Source organism: Psammomys obesus, unplaced genomic scaffold, assembly GCF_907164565.1.
Source record: "Psammomys obesus unplaced genomic scaffold, mPsaObe1.curated_primary_1811, whole genome shotgun sequence".
In the NCBI taxonomy this organism is placed as follows: Eukaryota; Metazoa; Chordata; class Mammalia; order Rodentia; family Muridae; genus Psammomys; species Psammomys obesus.
Window position 1 is genome coordinate 8247801 of NW_026590767.1, and position 20000 is coordinate 8267800.

Here is a 20000-nt window from a genome sequence, read left to right on the forward strand (position 1 = left end):
CCTCTGGGGTGCTCTGGTAAGAGTCTGGAGGAGTCCTTCCCTCCTCCTTGGAAGGGCTTGGAGGAGATTAGATGCTCCCCAGCCAGGAACCCCAGTGGGCATGGTAGCATGAGGTCCTTCAGAGACCTGTAATGGAGAATAGAGGAAAGCAATTCTGGATGCCATGCCTCCACAGAGGAGTTGCCAGGACTTCTCTCTGGAGAGTCACTGGGCCTTGGACTGTGTTGACAAGGGCCTGCCTAGGGCAATGGACTTTGGGTGAGTGAGTGAGTGGGTAAGGCAAGGGCCTCAGTCAGCACAAGTCATCACTGGGTTGAGCCTGACAGCAAAGCCGTGTGGGTAAGGGCGCTGCCTGTTCATCCCAGGACAGACTGCTGCTTCCAGGCTCACCCTCAGAACAAAAACCCCTTTATTAACTGCTCTGCATTTGAAAAATGTCTTCTCCAGGCTCAGAAAGGTCTAACAGTGAGTATCTGACATCCTCTTAGAAGCACGTTCACAAATTAAAAAGGAGCCTAATGATACTGCTTCTGTTCATGCTGAGTCTTAAAAAGGTAATGTCTAAAAGGTTGGATTGTGTTAATAAAACTCAGGGGTGGTCAAGACTTGGGTACACACAGGGATGGATTGTAAAAAAAAATCAGTTATAATATTAAGACTTCATTTTGCACTTTCAATTCTGCCTTGGAAATCAGAGAGGGCTTCTAAAGAGAGAAAGAGACAAAAATTATATCAAAGGAGAGGGGAAACTGTAAGCTTGACTCATCTTTAATGTTATACATCAAAATGGAATTTCTGTGATATGTGGGGTGTGCATAAACAACAGGGGCAGCTTTTGTCTTTGTTGGATTTAAATGAAAAGTCCCCTAGATATTAATATGTGGACTTCATTTGTTAGCCCGCTAAGTCAGGGACTTATAACAAAAGCTTTGTAAACAAAAGATTAAACTGAATCGAGCTTTAGAAAATGAAAAGAAAACAAGAGTCAAGTAATCACAGATCAGACTGGAGCTGCCTAGATGGAAATCAGCGCGGGCTACTGGAGTGGAAAATGTTTAATTGAACTATTTCATTACGCGGAAGTTTATGTCCCCCTTGCAGAATCCAAAATATTGGTTATCAGAAAAAGCCATTTTTTCCCTCCCTTTAAAGAGATGGCCCTCCAAAGAAGCAACGTACAGTGAGAGTCCGTGCACCATCTCTCACCCTTCACCCACCTCTGAAGTGGCCAGGTATAGACCAGGAAGCTCCCCATACCTGTTGACCTTGACATGGGCACAGGGTTTGGGGTGTCTAGCATTTGCCTTCAAGGATTATCCACCACCCCTGAACCAGAACCAGTCTAGCAGTGACCCCAACCTGTGTGGGGCATCATGTGCTCTTGTACTAACCTTGGGTAACCTCTCAGGGTCACCTGGATGTCTGGGTATCACTTTCTGCAACCTCTGGAAGCCGTAATCTATGGTTGGCTCATTAAGGGCTGCAACAGGACACACAAACACACAGCAAGTCAGTCACTGTTATGTCATCCATTGTGCGCTTATCGCATGCCTCCAGGGAAGCACCCCTGCACGGTGGCTCCGCTCTACGCAATAGACTCCCCACCCCCACCCCACCCCACCGACACACACACTTCCTTTTGCACGCAGAAGTAACAATTATTTCTAATCTATAATTAGGCCGGAAGAAAGTCAAGAGGGTGGCTCGGTATATTGTAAAAATGGCGGTGCAGCCCCGAGGTGACAGGTCTTGAGGCCATATATAGCCATCACCGCAGCCATGATTCGGTGTCTGCATCGCACGGTGCGTTCCTCACCAGCCAGGGATTTATGGGAAACTGGCAATTATGACATATGTCCGGCTATTGCTAGCCTCAGATTTATCCCTGTGGTCCTTTTTTGTCTAGCATATTGCCTGAGCACAGACCAGGCAGGAGGAACACTTACTCTTGCAAAGCTTTAATAATCTGTGAATGGCTGACTACAAACTGATATAGAGCGCGATCATTCCACAGCTGCAATCCACCAGCCCCACGAAATTGCCGGCCACAAATAGTAATTAATCTTTTTATCCCTCAAATTGTAATTTTGACTATGAACTGTGCGTGGCCATAAATCAGAGGCACATGCACCCTGTACAGTGCGTGAATCACAGCCGGGACTCCATTCGACTGCACACACTGTGTTTAACAAGCTTTATAAGGAGCCATCGGGCTTTATTACGGCTCTGCCTGACTCCAACAAAAACTGAGCCCGGAGGCCCGGGGACGCGAGTTAAGATGAAAATACTTATTAGAGTACATTATTTCTTGATGTAGATATCGTTTTCCGTGGAGTAACTCCACGGCGCACGGCGCGACATAAATCAGGAGGTTTTTCGGAGACTAATAAGACCTGCCGCCATCTATTCATTACTCCGCCCGCAATTTGGGCCATCACTCATTAGTAATTTGATGATTAACGCCACCCAGGTCTGCGGAGTGCCGGAGAACACAAAAGGCCATAGCTTCCTAGGAGGAAGCTTGGGGCCGCCTTGGAAAGTGCTCTCCACAATAATTGGTCACCATTATCCTCGAGTGCTGAGCTGTCGGTGCATCTTGTAAGCAAGCCAGGAGCCTTACACGTACACTCAATAATGCGCCCGAAAGTTGAGGACCACAATATGATTTGACATTCCATCATACATCCCGGAGACAAAGGTCCGCACAGGAATGTGAAGTAAGACATTTTCTTGTTAATAAAGCATTGATCCGATGTATTGATTTTACATGACATGGCTTTTGCTGGGATTTTGCCCTCTTTTTTCTTTGCAAATAGTAAAACCCTTCAAAATGCCTTGGTGTATGTGACATGGCAAAATTTCTAACTCTCTGTGATGTAAATTCTATATGTGTAAAACCACTTCATAATCAGACCATTAATCATCGGAAGCTGTCAGCATTGACTGGGGGGACAATTTGTCATGTCTCTGCCTCGGCACAGGCAAGGGTGTCAGGCAAAAATGCAGTGCGGGCATCGGGGAGGATGGGCTCCAGTCCCAGCAAACGACTTGGTCCAAAAAAGGGTAAGATGAAGTATTATGTTTCTTGATCGGGGTGTTGGGGGGGGGAGGGAGGTGGCCCAGTGTGCATTCCTAACATGTCAGGTTTCTCTTCTCTGCCAGCTAATCACCATGACCGTTTGACTTAATGAATCGGTCTGATGAAAGGTGATCAGAAAAGATAGATGGGCAGCCGTTATTGATTTCATGCAAATGCCCCTGACAGGTGATAGGCGCTTTAATGCAAGCTTTCAGAAGCTTTATGACTTGTGATAAGCATACACTCACTCTGGGAGAGACATTCTCCAGTGTCTTGGTTGAACTGATATTCTTCTATGACCTGAAGTGTCATAGAAAAGCCATATAAATATTAGGGCCCCTTTCGTCTCCTGATTCAAACCAAGGAAAGTAAGTAGGCGTGGCACATCAGAAAAGTTTGGGCAGGGTACAAAAGTTTGGCAAGGCCTGTCCCCACCAGACTGGATGAGCCGCACAGCCAGGGACCCGGTGCTGCTGTTCCAGCCAGAAGTGCCCCTCCTCCAGGGGCCTGGCTCCAGAATCTCAAACATGTTTTCATGGCAGAATTGTTGGAACCTGCCTCCTCTTCAGTGGCGGGGACATCAGGAGGCCTTTACAGTCTTGTGAGTTTCTGCTCCCATGGTGTGTGCCCCCCAACCCCCCATGTACCTCTGGGCCCCCTAGAGCATAGACTGGTCCCATTGAAGACCTGCCCTAGCCGGCAGCCCTCAGAGCCTCCAGGACACTCATCTCTACCCATGGCCAGTGAAGACTGGTTCAGTCTCACCGGCCAGTTCTGCAACTGGAGGAGAAAGCACAAGATCTCCCCACACATCTAATAAACCCTCAGCGCGTCGAGTTTACAGCCCAGAGCCCAGCCGAGCCAGGGCAAGGCACTGGCACGTCCAGTCACGGAGCCCCGAGCCAGGCCAATCAATACCACTTTCCTGTTTTAGAACTGGGTAATTATGAGGGGGAGAGATTGCCTGACCTTTCACCTGCACTGCATTACTTTGCTGATATTAAGATAAATTGCCTGATTTTGGGTAAACATATGCTGCGATTCAAACTGTCAGCACTGGTTTGCTCAGGGGTAATTTGTATTGATCTCCCAGCTTCTTCCCAATTTTGCTTACTGACCTCGTGGATAATTAGAGAAGGAGCCCTGAGTGAGCTCAAGTCAGGGATGGGGAAGAAATATGAAGAAGAATAAAGCAAATTTGTTTTATGTTAATATTTGTCGGCCCGCCCCTCACATCTGTCAGCACCAGCAAAGCCATAAATTAATGCATTTGGTTCCCGAGCAATTTATTCCAAGGAATTATTTAGCAGCGTGCTTAGTCTCCGAACATGTGTCACTGGGTTAAATTAATTTAAACTCTGCCTTAAACGCAACAAAACAAATGTTATTTTCTGCTGAAGGGGAAAAAAAAACCCAGTAACGTTTATCAAAAATGTATCTGTAAGCTAGAACCTTTCTGCATGGACTTCTGTCAATCTGCAAAAGGGAGGGTGGGTTTTCTCATAAATCCCCCCTCCGGAAGTAATTAGTGTCCATTATTTGTCCTGAATTCAAATTTCGCTAAGATGGCCTGCTGCATGTAGGAGATGAATGTATGTGTGAAATTATATCGTTTAAGATATGTCAGATTACAAGGCTGTTGTATCAAAAGTCATAAAACAAATCTCCCCTGTGAAATATCTCTTTATTAACTGTGCCATAAGATATTAACATTCCTCATTTAGTGGAGGGCCTTTTATCTGTTTCAAATACATTATTCGTCCTTTTGGAGATAAACTGTATTAATATCCATTTGAGTAGGCTACTGTGGCCTAATGCATAGTAATTTTTGTTGGAGAGCTTTTATTTTAGAATAAGAAAATTACACAGCAATAAAACCTGAATGAATCAGAAGCTAGAATGGCTGGGAATCACATTCCATGCCAAATGAGGCAAGCAATCAGGCAGCCTGTGAAAGGCCAGATATCCGGCTATCATGTGCAGGCCAGTCTCCAGTGTGGGTCCTACAAATAGAGCCTGACATGGCCACATAGACTCCATTCCGCACGCCGGATAGCCTGCAGCTTGGAAAGGACGCATATTTAAATATATTTGAATGTACTGGAGTTAATCTCGTTACTTTACACGCATTGAAGTCATAACAGAAGAAGCGTTCTAAATATTTAAGTCATGCCCATGTACTGGGGGATTAATCACAGCGCAATTGATAAAATTTTAACGGTCTGTGATGTCGGTTCAAGTTGGGATTGCCAGAGCTAATGTGGCAGCCGAAAATGGCATCAGGCTTTGAGCTGCAGCTGGGGCCAGAGTAGCTCCAACCGGCCTGCTGCAATTAGAAACGTACCAATGGGCAGCAGTGCTGGGTTTTTCTTTCTTGTGACATCAGTCATTGGAGTTTACATTTTGATGGCCGAACTGTCTTTGTCAGCCAGCCCTGCTCAGGGTTCTATGCTGCTCCCCAGCATCCCAAAATGTAAATGGCTTTCGTCAGACTTCAATAGCTAATCCATTGGTGTGTAAACCCCATTCACTTATGTGGATAAGGGGACATGCTCCTGAACACCAATGACACATAGAAAACATTGCGGATCAAAAAAAAAAAAAAATTGAATGCTTAAGGCTAGTGTAGTTTCCTACAGAAAACGCTCCTAGGAATGAAACGAAGCCCTGTCAATTTTTGGAAGCCCAACCCAGTCACCCAAAATTTACTAAGCAGCTACTATGCTTTCAAAGCTCAATTGTGCCTGCTTCCCAGTGGCGTGAAAGCTATCCTCAGGGGCAGCAGTCAAGAGCAGAAAGTGTTGCTGTGGACAGCCCCACCCCATCCCCAGTCCAGGGGGCCCCGTGCTGGTAGAAGTGTGGGGGGGGATTGTTGCATGAAGGAGGACACACAGTGACAAGGCTTAATTGTGACAACAACCTCCTGCAATCCAGAAAGACCTGGATCCGGCTGCCAGCCAGAGAGCAGTGGGTCCGCCTTTAAGGACTGCTGGAATAATTGCTCCTGCAGCACAGTTGTGTCTTTAAAAGAGTGACATTAAACACACGAGGGAGAGACTCCCAGGTAGGAAACAGCTGCCGTTAGCGCTGTCTTTCCCCCCTGGAAGTCCAAGCTAGTCCAGGTCGCGGTGCAGCAGTGTCCCCTGCCCAAAAACCCTGACTCCAACAATAACAACAGGAAGACATTCATTTGCTCCATTCCAGCTGCTGGCTGCAGCTATTAAGTGAGCTCCAGTTTCATTTCAATAATGATCGGCTTCCTGTAACTTCCCAATCATGCATTTGTCATAATGCAGTAATTTTCTTGCTACAAACAGATCCTCATAATGAGGCCGTTTTTCACATTAGCAACATAACTACATAATAAGAACATCTGTAGTTCCTTTTCCGAGGGACAAGAACGCGCTTCAATTAAGGCAATGGGTTTGTTAAATAAGATATAGTATATTTTACTAACAGGGATACCCAGACCCTGCCCCAACAGACTACAAGCCGTCAGTGTGCCTGAATGAACACAGGTTGTAATGTGTAAAAATTAAATAAAGTAAAATTAAATTGCTCAATACAAAGACATTCCTCTAGAGGGTGTTGGTGATTTTAGTGACAAAGTGCTATTTGCTGACAAGTAGTTTACACATTAACCAGCCGAATCCAAGGGGGAAAAATGCCAATAGCAATTATATCACCTTGAGGTTATTAAATGTCCCACTGATAAGTAACTAGGTGAGCTTGACCAGGTGATAAAGACTGCTGTGAGCAAACGATTGCCCCATGAAGAATGCTTCTCTGTCCTGCTGTTTCTCCAGATAGCTTTTCTTTCAAAAATGACTGTATAAAAAGTTGCATTAAAAAAATGTGTGGCTTCGGAAGTCAAAATTGATACTTATCCCCCCTCTGGTGCCCCCCCTTCCAGCTAAGGCACTTTCATCATTCTACCTCAAAACACTACACAAAGTCCCCAAATGCCTGGCTTTTTCTCTCCCCCTTTTTTTTAGGCTTTAAAATGATGCTAAGTTCTCCACTTTATCATCAACTGTCTCCTGCAAGCGCATTTCATCTATAAGAAATTCAGATGCTCGGGAAATTAAAATTTCAAAGATCTGCTGCAAAAAAAAAAAAAAAAATCAATGGGGCGAGATCAATGCTCATAGAAATTTCATGAACTTTGAACTGATCCGGGCATGATGATGAGGGGTGGCTAGAGCTGACGGCACCTAGTGTGGATGAGAAGCAGCCGGGTAGCAGGGAGGAGAGCCACGGTTTACATGGGCTTCAGCTTTCATATTTTGTTGGACAAAAAATTTTAATTTTTAGTCTATGTCAGTAACAAGCAGAAATGGGGGGGGGGGAATCTGCCTTCCCAACCCAACATGTGGATCTCCCTGCTTAAAAACACCTAATGCTTTGCACACTAACACAGCCACAAAATGAAATCGGTTCCCTTTGCAGCCGATTGCAGGTGCAAATTAATATTGTAAAATGAAGATCAATACATGGACAGGGCCAAATCAATAGTGGCTAAATTATTGCTGCATTTTCCTCCTCATTCAAGATGAGTTGTGTTTTCCTCTCAAAGTCAATACTTCGCAGCTTTTCTCATTAATTTCTCAATAAATTTGGCAATGAATTTCAATCACAGAACCGAGCAGGGTGAGCCAGGCATTGTGGTGTGCATGGGAAACACAAAGGCCAAGCAGTCCCCACATCGCTCACTGGGGTGCTGGCCCAGCTAAGGGACAAACGGGGAAGACATACAGTCACCCTTCTGCACCTGGAAGCCAGCCCCAAATTTGACATCTCCTTTGAGTGGCCAGGCTAGTGTTGTTTCTGCTCCGTGTCAATGTGGGGGGGGGGGGGGGGGGTGCATTCCCAAAGCCAGGCCCACCTAGGGTTGGCCTTGGTTTCCCATTAGTTCCTCCAGAACCTTCTGGGTTCCATCAGCAGGTCTTCTCAGAATGAGAAGAGCACAACAGTTGACTTCTAATTGGGATCTGGAGCCTCCCTGCTCACATGGGGAATACTGTTCTAGTATTCACACAGGCAGCACAACCAGGCCTCCTGCACAGGGACCCACTTCCATTCACCACTGCCTGGCAGCGGATGGCAGCATTGTGATGTGACACCAAACGCAGAAAAGGGGGCAGCCCATCTTCCTTGTAACCAAAATAATACCCTTGCTGACAACTATTGGACAGCATTCAAACGCTTTTGTTTACATACCTCAAAGAATGCATTGGATTGTGGCTTGCACAGGGCTGGGGAACTACACCAACCAAACCCAGCCCTGCAGCTAAAGAAAACCCAGGCTCTGCAGCCTGAGCTCTCATCCCCACACCTGTCCATCTCAGGCTGGTCCAGCACAGACACACCCCAGCAAGAGCTACAATCTGCCAATCTCTGGTGTGCCACCCTCCTCTCCAAAGCTGTCCTGTCATCTTACCCAGTTCTCTAAGTGGAGAATTGTGTCCAAGGGGAGATACCAGTAAGTAAAACTGCACTCAAAAACATGCAACCACCACAAAGTTTCCACATGTCACCCTCTGCTTCAGGAAAGCAAGTTTCCTGTATCCTCACCCTCTCAGAGGCTTCATGGGGAGGGGGGAGGAGGAAGGTCCTAAAAGCCAAGAAGGAAACACAATCTGTAGACAGCCAGTCGGGAATGGATGTGCATATTTAATACCAGTAGAAAAATCTCCATGCAGAGGGAAGTTGCAGCGCAAACTTTGGAAGCCAGTGCTCCTTGGCTGCAGTAGCCTAAGACAAAGGTCCCTCTTGGGTGTCCCTACTCCCATGACCTCCTGAGAACCCATGCTTCCTAGAATGTGTAAGGAGGATCACTCAAGGGGACCTTACACCACATGCCTGCCTTGTTCAAAGTAGTGCAGACAGCTGACGCTTAAAGGTGCTGCAGCACCACGGAGGGGTCAGGCTTCCGGAAGACACCAAGACTATATGATAAAGCTATCAAGCAGCTCTAATTGTGAGGCACAAAAATGAACATGTGTTTGTCTTACATCCACATAGACTTTTTTCTAATATCTACATATCCATCAACCTATAAACTCATAAGCAATCATGTGGTACTCTATACAATGAAATACTATTCAGACAGGTTAAAAAAAAAAAAGTCATTCTGACATATGCCACGGTGGAACCTGAGAATATCATATGCTAAGTGAAAGAAGTCAGCTCCAAAGGCCATGTATAGAATGATCTGCTCTTGCAAACAAATCTACAGGGGTAAGGGTTAGGCCAGGGATGGGAGGGAAAGATATGAATGTGGAACATAGGGCAGGATAAAATCATTGAGATAGGTTGTACAGCACTGTGCATATAAAGAACCTTTTGTTTCTTGGCTTCTGCTGAGCATCTTGGTAGGTAAACTGCACCCAAAGAATCACTGAAGCAGATGTGAGGTCTCCAATATTTGCACCCCTATGTTGATTGTGACACTATTCAGAAAAGCCAAAATATAAAACCAGCCTAGATTCCATCAGCAGTAGAGGTAAGGAAGATATACGCACTATGGAGTCTTAGCCATAAAAAAACAAAGCAAAGCAAAATAAAACAAAACAGAAATCATAGATTTTCAGGAAAATGGATGAAACTGAAGATCACCATGTTAAGTGAAATAAGCCATTCAAACGTAGAATGTCTTTCCTCCTAGTCAAAATTTAGACTAAAGAAAAAAAGAAGTAAAGGGGTCATAAAAGATCCAAGGGGACGAGGGGTGATGGGGGGAGAGAAAGACAAAACAATGCATGCTCTAGGTGTGTGAAAATATCATGATGGAACCCATTAACTTACGAGCTGATTGTAGGTGGAGGAATGGTAGTATGCCTATGCTGAGGAAAACGCTCTTCTGCATGTTACCTGGCAGGCAGCAAGGTGCTTCTAGAGAGAGCAGGGACCCATGCCAGCTGAGGAAGGCATAACCCAGCTGTGGGCTGAGGGACTCTCACTTAGGAGTTCCCAACATGGTTTACCTTTCAGTTTTCCCAGTGGCATCTTAACTCTGGGTCTTTCAGGCTGAGTGCAGGAGGAAAGACATAGTTGGAGGCAAAGCCTTTAAAAGCATGGCCAGGATTAACATAAGCGCTGGAATCCTCAAAAGCACAGACCTGGGCATAAGGTGTTGCACTCTGCACGTGTCTCATAAAGCAGCCCCGATGTGGTGCTGCAAGCCTGTGATCCTGGCTCTCGGGAGGCAGAGGCAGGAGAATCAGGCATTTAAAGCCAACTTGGGCTACATACATAGTGAGATCAGAAAGGACATGAAAATAGGAGGGTGACTAGTTGGGAAGAAAATGGCTTTCAGTTGGAGGAGGGGAACGGGAAAAGCAGATAGATAAGGTGTGAAAATAACTTAGAGTATATATATGCAAGATGAAATTATCAAAGAATTAGGAAGTGGGAGGGAGAGAGAAAGGAGGGGGGGTTGGGAGGCCCAAATTCTACTTTCATACAGGTTGGAGATCACAAATTATCTTGTAATCTGAGGAAGCTGGTCCTTTATAGCTTCTCATGCCCCCCCACTTGCTCCCTGACCAACCAAGAGGGGGTCTCATTCTTCTTGGGAACCCTCCACACCCTTGCTGAGGACCTATGGTGCAGCCTCCAGGGCCATTTCCAGAGAAAAATCTCACAGCTCTGCCACATGCAAGGTCTTGGGGAGCCATTTCTTTCCCCTGAACCCAAGACTTGAGAGTACTGTCTGCCTTGGGGCTGTTTTTATTAACTGCTCCCTACACCTGCTTCTTTCCCACAAGACTGAGTCAGTGGGGTTGTAGCAGTATTCACACTGGACGTCTGTCACAGGCCAGGTAGACCCCAGGCGGGCCTCCAGGATAAAGACAAAAGTAGCTACCTTTTGGTAAGAACCCTCTGCTGTGCAGGCAAGCTATCTCTCCTCCTCCTTCAGCGCCTAAAGATTTGCTGATTTTCCTTCCCAAGACTCACCCAGAGTGCGCTACTGAGGTCTCAGCCTACATATGCATGAGATAAACACTGACCCCCAGAAGGCAAATCCCAAACCACAGTGACCTTCACCACCACACTGTTTAAAGCTGAGACACCATGCTCCCATTGGTGACTATCCAATCATCTGGCTTTCCCAAGCTCCTGGCTGGGGAGCAGCAAGGAGAAAGCACATCATCCATAGTGGGATACAGAACCCAGTTTCTCTAATGATGCCATGACAAAGACCAAACAGAACCTGAGACCCTGAGTCAAGGCAGAATGTTAGCACTTTGGGCACAGAGTTCCCGGAAGGCAGGGGACCCTGAGAGGCTGTGGCCTCTGGTAGCTGCACACTGGTCTCACTAATGAGAAGCAAGCTAAGTTTACTTGGGGAATGACTGCTGTTTCCACCCACAGGAAGCATACAAGGAGATTCTTTGGCTTAGGACATACCACAGCTGGATGACAAGGGCACACACAGCAGCCACCTGCCACAGCCATGAACACACTCCAGGAGCCTGGACCTTGATGTGTGTGCCTCTGTGCTAACAGGCCTAAGCTCCTGTGAGGGATTCTGTGTCCGGAGTACTGTCATCAAAGGGAAAACACTGAGGGGTACATGATGAATGGCTATAACTCACACATCGGGGCATCTACCCTGACATGGAGACATGACCTTGGCCAGGACCAAGGATCATAGGCCAGCAGCACTTCTCCCATCCCCATGGAGGCCAAAGGAGAGATGCCAGTCAGAGGTAAAAGGAATGGGGTGAAAATGTAGACAAGAGCTCTAGTAGAACCCCCAAATCCAACCTCATAGCCTTCCAGACTTCCAACTTCTCTGTGGCTACAGGATGCCTTAGAGGGGCAGATCTGGGCCTATGAAGCCTAAAAGATCTCAAGGCTCCCTTGCCTAGCAGTAGGTTTTCCATGTGTGGAAGATAAAGAAGTGATGTTTCAGGAGAGAATGTGAACTAGAGAGAAAAAAAAAATGGACTCAGGACAATGCTATGTCTTAAAAAGAAAAAATGAAAATTCTCTGAATCTAATATATACCAAGATTTGTGGCAGCTCCTGGCCCCCATGGAGTTTACGTTTTACATTGTCACGGGTTCCTCCTGCACCTTCAACAGACATGCAACAGCCCATGCCTGCAAAACTGAATTACCCCATCTGCTCATCAGTGCAGCAGGGACCTTTGTTGTTATCCAGGGTCAACAATCCACATCACAGATTTCAGTTTTGTTGTTGAGTTAAAAATCACCCAAAGAGAAGAAAGTTGGCTCCTGATAATTTTCTACAACAAATTCAAAAGGCCCAGTAGTCAAGGAACAATTCTCTGAATGTATCTTTTCTCATGTTGTTTTTGCATCCTAAGTCTCGGTCTGCTCCACTGGGTCTAGACAAGGCTTAAGACCTTCTAGAAATATAAGCGTTTGGTGGAGACACACAGGGACCTTGGTTCAGCTGTCCCAGGAGCCAGCCTGCACAGAACATTCCAGAGTAAAACCCTTTTCCACCATATCTTCCACATGTGGAAATGAACTATGTGGCAGGAAGCTCAAGCACTAGACTATGAGACCAAGAAGTGAGGACTGGCCATTCTAGTCCCCATGAGAGGGCCAATGGGCCGTTTATCCCACCTTCCTTGCAGTGTCAGAACCGCCGCTTCCTTTTAAGTTTTTCCACCAAGATCCTGGCTCTGCTGGCTGCTGCACTGACTCTCACGATTAACCTGCTGGAGGTCTCACTGTAATGACCTGCCTGCCATCTTACCTTAGACCTTATTCTTTCATTCTGCCTGCCCTTGGCGTGGTTGCCTTCATTGTGTTGTGCTTTTAAATGGGCATTAGTCCATGTTTGTCCCCCACACCCTACCACCCTCAGTGTCTTTCCCCAAAGAACTGGAAATAAAACTCCCAGAGAGGGAGGGTAGGCCCTGCCTGTGTCAAAGAAAGAGGGTCAGGCCTGTCTCTACCATCCACATCCTGCCTGTCCTAAGTGAAGCCAATGACCCCTTTGTCCTCTGGGTAAGACAAATGGCCGTCTTCTCGAAGCCACGTCTTGTCAGGTGGGCTGCGAAGTCAATACCTTCACCTTGGTATGGAAACTTTGTGATTTATCAGTCCGTCTCCCCTCTTGGGTTCACGCAGCCCCAACATACACAGCCAATCGGGCACATGGAACAGCCCTGGTCACAGCCAGTTGGAAAGCAACCAAAGCCCCTGTGATGACAGACAAATGTGTCTTCTTAGCAACAGCCCAAAAGCACTTGACTTGTACTAATAACAAAAAGGCCACGCTGGTCACCGTGGGTCTAAAGACGAAGCACCCTGTCACCAGCCTGGTTGGGAAATTAGCAAATAATGTTCTTTTCCTTGATAAATGGGTGACAGCCCCGTCTCACCAATCATTTTTAACATTTTGATGCATGCCTATGATCCCACTGGAGGGGCAGAAAAGTTTACTGGCCCTCAATTTTCACATGATGAATGGAACTCTCTAAATGTGCGATTTCTGTATGAGGTATAGTTCATTTTAAGCAATTCTGGTAAATGGGTGTCACTGATTAGGACAAATCGTCTACTTGTGCTGTGCCTCATTCTCCTGCCCTCCTTTGAGACAGAAAAGAGGAGACCGCAGGGACAAGGAGCCTTCACGCAACCCTCTTTAAAGGGATACATTCTCCAGCCGTACCTCCAGCACCCACTTGACACGCAGCAGCTTCACTGATGGTGGCTAAGGTAGTGCCATGTGCTACCCAAGGGAGGACACCAGGTGAACACTACCTCCTTGCCTGAGGCTCTGAAGGGGCCCAGTCACAGCCTGAAGTGCCCACTCCCAAGGGAAGGGAGTGAGGCAGGGACACTTACCACCTAAGCCTTGTGAGAAACAAAACAAAAACTACCACCCTTTGCTAACCATGCTTAGACATGTGACAAAAAAATCAGGAGTAGGGTGATGTTGTGAAGGAGATAGTGCTGTTTGAGTCATGGAACAGCTGGATAAAGTTTCAAATTTGGGAGCCTAAAGATGGCCCAAGCTGATGGCACAGCCTCATGATAACCTCCAAGATTAGCAACTTGACCTAAGAGCCAAGGTATCCAGGAGTTCCATTGCCAGGGGATGTCTGGGTATGCTGAAGACACAGACTTCCTGAAACTCCTGAGAACTGGTGACTATGAACCACCATCATGGGTGACAGGCATGGGCACATCCACATCCGCTGGAGAAAGGAAGGGTTGGCTGCTTTGGCAGGGGGGGCTGGACTCATCAATAACTCTGGGTCAAGACACCCACATTCTAAGAGCCATCAGGACAGAATGTGTTCCTGAGTTGTGCACACTGGTGTCTCAGAGTTTAGGGCTGGAATAATTGGGTGGGGCTGTCTTTAACATTAGGTTTAGCAGAGCACAGAGGATTCGAATTGTGGGCAACAATTTAGAATCATTTGTTCTGCAGACACAAGAGATTTGCTGGGAGAACCACAGGCCTGGGAGAGAGAAAACTGGAGCTGTCCAACCATGGGGAAGGTGGTTTGGACTCCATGGTGTGGACAGAACCATGTCTAAATATTCACAAGCAACCTTTCCACGTGCCAGAAACACAAGGGCTTTCCCAGGTAAGAAGAAATGGCTTGGGAGGTGGAAGCCAGCCAGGAGACTCAGCAAGAAACTGTGTCATGCCAGGTGCAGCACAGAGCTGGCACCCCTCAATAGGGAGCCAGTTTTAAGGCACCCTGTGACCTCTTTCGAAAAAAGACAAACCTAAAAACCATATCAGAAAGAACACAAACTGCTTGCAATTCCTGGCTGAGGCACCCATCTCCCAAGCCTGACATCAACTGCACATACGTCTGTATGAACATGTTCCCATCCAGTGAACGCATCACAGACCTGGGGCCCTTCCAGGTATCCGCCGCGTGTCCACTTTAGACACGTCTATGCTGCCTGCCAAAATCTTGTTGAGTGACTGGGCTCAGTCTGTTACCGGCGACATGTTGACTCCCAGTAATTTGTGATAATTTCTTTAATTGAGCAAAAGAGAATTCTCTAAAATAAGGGTGGGTCAATCGAACGTCAGGGCAAGAGGTCGACAGAAAAGCCCCGAGTCCCATTCCTCGTTCTCGTGAACTAAGCTTAAACCCAAGCCGCACCAGCAGCCTCTGTTCTTTCGTTAATCAGGAAACATTTTGCCAAATGTCCATTTTTAAGGAAACACACACACACACAGTGTGCCATACACTTGACACTTGAAAACAGGTCTGCAAAAGGAGTTTTCACGAGAGCATAATCTCAATTAGAAGCATGCAAATTCCAACCCAACTTAATCAGGTAATGCCATAATGTTTTTATTCTAATTAAAAAATAATTTCTTTTATTACTCTCAACAATGTGATGTGTTTGCAACAGTAAAAATATGAGAGCAAAAGCCGCTTGATTTTTGCCTAACTAGTGAGTTCCTCAGGTAGGTGATTCCAGGACTGTTTTAATTATTATTAAACAAGTCAATGGTATGCTATTAGACAAATATTAAGACAAGCATTGCACTTGGTTATTAATTTGAACTATTCACTTTTAAATGCAGCAAATATCTCATTAATTTAATTTTAGGTGCCCACCAGTTTATATTGCATTTTACAGTCTAAAGGCAATTTACTATTAACTGGCAATTACATACGCAGTGATTGTTAATTCTGCTCCTAAGTGCTAGCCGCTTGAAAATTGTTCTCTCTCTCTAATTTCTGACCTTCTTACAGCAGGGGTGAGGCTCACTGGGAACACAGAGAACTCCTATGGAAGAGCTGGACATGTCATTTGTGGCTCGTTCTTTTAATTCACCGTGCTAATCAACTGAACCGCCACAGCCTCCCAAGGTAATTGTGACTTGAGAGGGACTATGAACAGCAGCCAAGGGTCTGGATGGATGGGGCCTGGCCGGCCTTCCCCTTCCGGGGGCAGAGACTGAGCACGACCACTCTGGGTTGACTAATAGGGTCTGGTTTTGAAAAATCTGGTGTTTCTCAGGTCACTGTAAACAGCTCATTTAGACCTCTGCCAAGTCCCTCCCAGCCTCTGGCAGGCTAGTGGCAGCCCCTCCTCCAAGCCCAGGTTCATTATCCAGTGGCCCTGCGGCCCCACAGCTGGCCTCATGCCGGGAAGGTTAAATGTGAAGGTGTCCCGGCAGCCTCCGGGGCCTGGGCACACTGATGGGAACCAGACGCCCAGGGGACGGGTCCCCATGTTGTGACATCCAGAGGGGCTGGCTCAGTTTTCATTGGGGAGAGTGAGTCCCTGTGATTACCTCATTGTCCCCATCAATTTCAGGGCAATGCAAATCAGACAGAAGCTTCCAGGCCAGACAGGTTATGACCCTACCTTTCCTCAGCTCGTTGAGAGTATAGAGGGCTGTATCCCTTACACACATGTGAAATGTATATTCCTGGTAATGAGCGCGCGCACACACACACACAAGCTAATGCCCACACATAGGGAAACAGGAAATCCCCCACTCCAAGGCAGGAGTGGGGGACTTGAGTCTTGGGACCTAACAAGTCCAGTCAGCTTGACAGTAGGCGCAACTATGCAGAATGGACAGTGCGTCTCTAGAAGGGCTCGTGTGACTATAACAAGCTCAGGGAACACTGCGTTCCTTTGGGAGGCAATGGACACTGAGGGCGAGGAGGACCTTCCACCTGGCCAGAGGGCAAGGAGCTTGAGAAAGAGCACCCTTCCCCACTCACCCACCCAGGACAGCTGGCAACAGCGGCTCCTACCACATGACCCCTGCCAGCCAACGACAAGCACCTCCTCCAACCCTGCACACCTGCATTTGTTCACAAGTGTTCAAACCAGGGCCTATCTCAACACTGGGGATAGAAGCAGGCAAAGGAGGGAAAACAGGACCTGGACTCCTCTGCTATCAAATTGCTTGTTAAAATTTTTTTTTTAAAAAAGACCCCACTTCAACACTCAAAACTCAAGCCATCTTCAAAGCTCAAACAAAAGGCCCAGGAATACAAAGACTCGGGAAAGAATGAACCTAGAGCAACTCCTAAATAACCCAGCGGGACCCCCTAACAATCTATCTTGAGGACAAGGAAGACATTCTTGTGAGGGACAGGACAGGCTTTCCAGCGTGGACACAGGCTCACTTGTGTGCCAACATTCCAGCCAGGCCACATGAATAGCATAGGAACTCACTCAGCGCACCCAGCCCTGACATGTCTCTCATAGGTTGCTGTCAGTACAAGAACAAGTATATATCATCTCTACATCCAAGAAGCCCAAGACTTGAACAGGTTCCCGTGGACCTCAGCAGAAGTCCAAGATGTCAGCAGCTTTCTACAGCTGGTACTATCTACTAAGTGGCCTCTGTATGTCTAACACTTTGAAGTGTCCTTGATTCTTGCCAAAACCCCATGAGGAAGAGAAAGAGAAAATTGAACTTGGAGGAGTTCAAGTCTACATGGTCCCATAACCAGTATCCTGAGGCTTAGGGCTGTCTAGCCAAATGTTCTAGGTCTTTGCAGAAGGCCTGCTGCTTCCAGAAGTTGAAGTTCCTGGGCAGAGACTCGGGAAAATGTGGTACCCACACCACCAGCTGCCTTGAGGAGGCATGTGGAATGTGTGTGTTGGGGGAGGGTGGTGGGTGGAGGATGTATCTCACTCATACGCATGCCCCCCCCCCAAGGCAAAGATGCTGCAGATGCCCAAACAGGCCCAAGGTAGGATTCCAACTTCTTACCTCCCCTGGAACTAACTGGACATCCAATATGAACAGCAAAGGCACTTATTTGGAGGAGTATGCAGGTGTTCCTGAGCTGACCATGGGGTAATATTTAATATTGCAAGTTGAAAATAGCTTAAGGTGAATGTGAATTCAATCTAATCTGTGAGCATTATTGCTGAGCACAGCCTATCTTAACTATGTACAGAGCAGTTACAAAGAAACTATCCAGTACGAAGCCATTTGATAACACAGTGTAAAAGTGCACATGTTTATTGAACACTACACTGAAAGCAAAAAAGAACACAATGATGATGTTGAGATGGACATATCTCCCTATAAAAAAAAATCAGACATAAACGGAAGTATTGTAATTTGGGGGACCACCTGCACACAGTTTTAAAAGATGTCCTAATTTTTGTTGTTTTGTTTTGATACATTTTTATTTTTTTAGTGCACTGGGGGCTTCAAAATCTAGAGGAATTGCTCTCTCTCAACCTCTAGTCTTTACAGGAGGCTAAGAATATCCAGCTCCCCAAAGCGCATGGCCACGTCAACCTTGTTCCATACCCACAACCCTGTACTCTTCAGTTCTAAGATCCTGGGACTCCACATTGACCAGCTAGAGGTGCTGGGTTGTCAAGAGTTAGATGCCTCTAGGACAGTGGTTCTCAACCTTCCTGGTGCTGAGACCCTTTAACACAGTCCCTCATGTTCTGGTGACCCCCCCCCACCATAAAATTATTTTCATTACAACTTTATAACTGTTTCTTTGCTACTGTTGTGAATTGTAAATATTTTTGGAGGTAGAGGGTTGTCAGAAGGGTCGCGACCCACAGGTTGAGAACGAGAACGGATGCTCTAGGCTAAGGCTCCAAGCCCAGCCTTAGGTGGCAGTAGGCCTACTGAGGAGCAGGGAGTCTATACGATGCCACTCTGCACCTTTGGTACTTCCTGAGAAGGGAAAGAAGCTGTCACTTCCGTGATCTCCGTGGGCCTCCATGTGGAAGCAAGGGCCTCAAGAAACCTCTTTGAATCCTGTCTGATGGACGGAACAGACGGTGGCACCCGGTGGGATAAAGCCCAGCCCCAGGGCGCCTTCAGGTGGTAACAGGGTGCTTGATCCCGGGGCTCTGCGCCCTGCAGTGTAATAGTCCCCAGCCACTGCCCATCCACAAGTAATCAACAAGCGCCCATCCCTTCCACCATCCCTGGGTGTCAGCGGGTGTTGTCCTGCATCAAAGCCACTCCTCGGCCTTACAGCCCGTGGGGCAGACGAAGACTACACGCTAAAGTGCAGACGTGTCTTTCCTTAAGGTGAAGCTTATTTGTTGCATCTCTCCATGGCAATTTAAAAAAAAAAAATCCTATCAATGAAGCACTTGTGTGGGCAAAGTGGCACATAAACACTGATATACCACTTACGACAGGGTCATATAGGCCACACATTTCATCCACCGGGGCTTGGGCTACATGGACCCTCCGGAAGTTAGATCCCACATAAACAACAGCCCCCTGCAGGGGATAAGATTCCAGGCTCCAGCAAAGGGACCTGGCTTCCACTGGGAGCCAGCTATGTGACAGGCCATGACTCCTCCTTCCCAGTCACAGCTCCAGCAACTGAAAAGCGGTGAGGAGCCCGACTGACAAGTGGGTGGGCACAAGGCCTTGCATGCAGCCAAGCATGAGGCAGCCACTCTCAGGGGAGCTGGAAGCCGCTGCAGTTACCAACAACTCTCTGCGCACCGCTTTGCTCTGTTGGTGAGAGGCAAAGGCCTTCGGATGGTAGGAAATGCCAAGGTCACCCTGCTGCATATGTCCAGCCATCATGAGCTGTCTCAGATGCAGATGGAAATGTGCACCTAATAAAACGCAACAGCATGCCAATGGGCCTCACTTGTACCTCCCCACGGGGCCCCTGGACACCTACCCCATGAGGCTCCCACTGAGACGGAGCACCCACCATTGCCCCCACAGAGGCTCGAGCTGCATAACTCACCAGTGTAGACGAAGCGTCCAGGAGCGCCTTTGCAGAACTGCTTAGACTTGTAGGAGAGGGTGACTTCAACAACTCCAGGGATGTGCCTGGGCGGCGTCTGCACTCGGATGGCGTGAGGGGTTATCAGCTACAGAAACCACATGAACAAGCGCTCAGTGGTGCAGGCCCTGAGAGGCGGACACTTGCCAGTTGGCTATGATTACAAAATGAGCACAAATTGGACCATCGTCTCGG

General features: G+C 47.2%; 1 protein-coding gene across 4 annotated transcripts in view; it reads right to left on the reverse strand.

The window, feature by feature from the left end:
• Ebf3 (EBF transcription factor 3) overlaps positions 1-20000 on the reverse strand; it is a 117465-nt gene that overhangs the window by 10367 nt on the left and 87098 nt on the right. For all 4 annotated transcript variants that reach the window (XM_055608835.1, XM_055608834.1, XM_055608833.1 and 1 more), the window contains exons 10-11: positions 19767-19893; positions 1392-1480 (exon numbers count right to left, since the gene is read on the reverse strand). In XM_055608835.1, coding sequence (XP_055464810.1) covers positions 1392-1480; positions 19767-19893 — 216 coding nt within the window. The remainder of the gene's footprint in view (positions 1-1391; positions 1481-19766; positions 19894-20000) is intronic.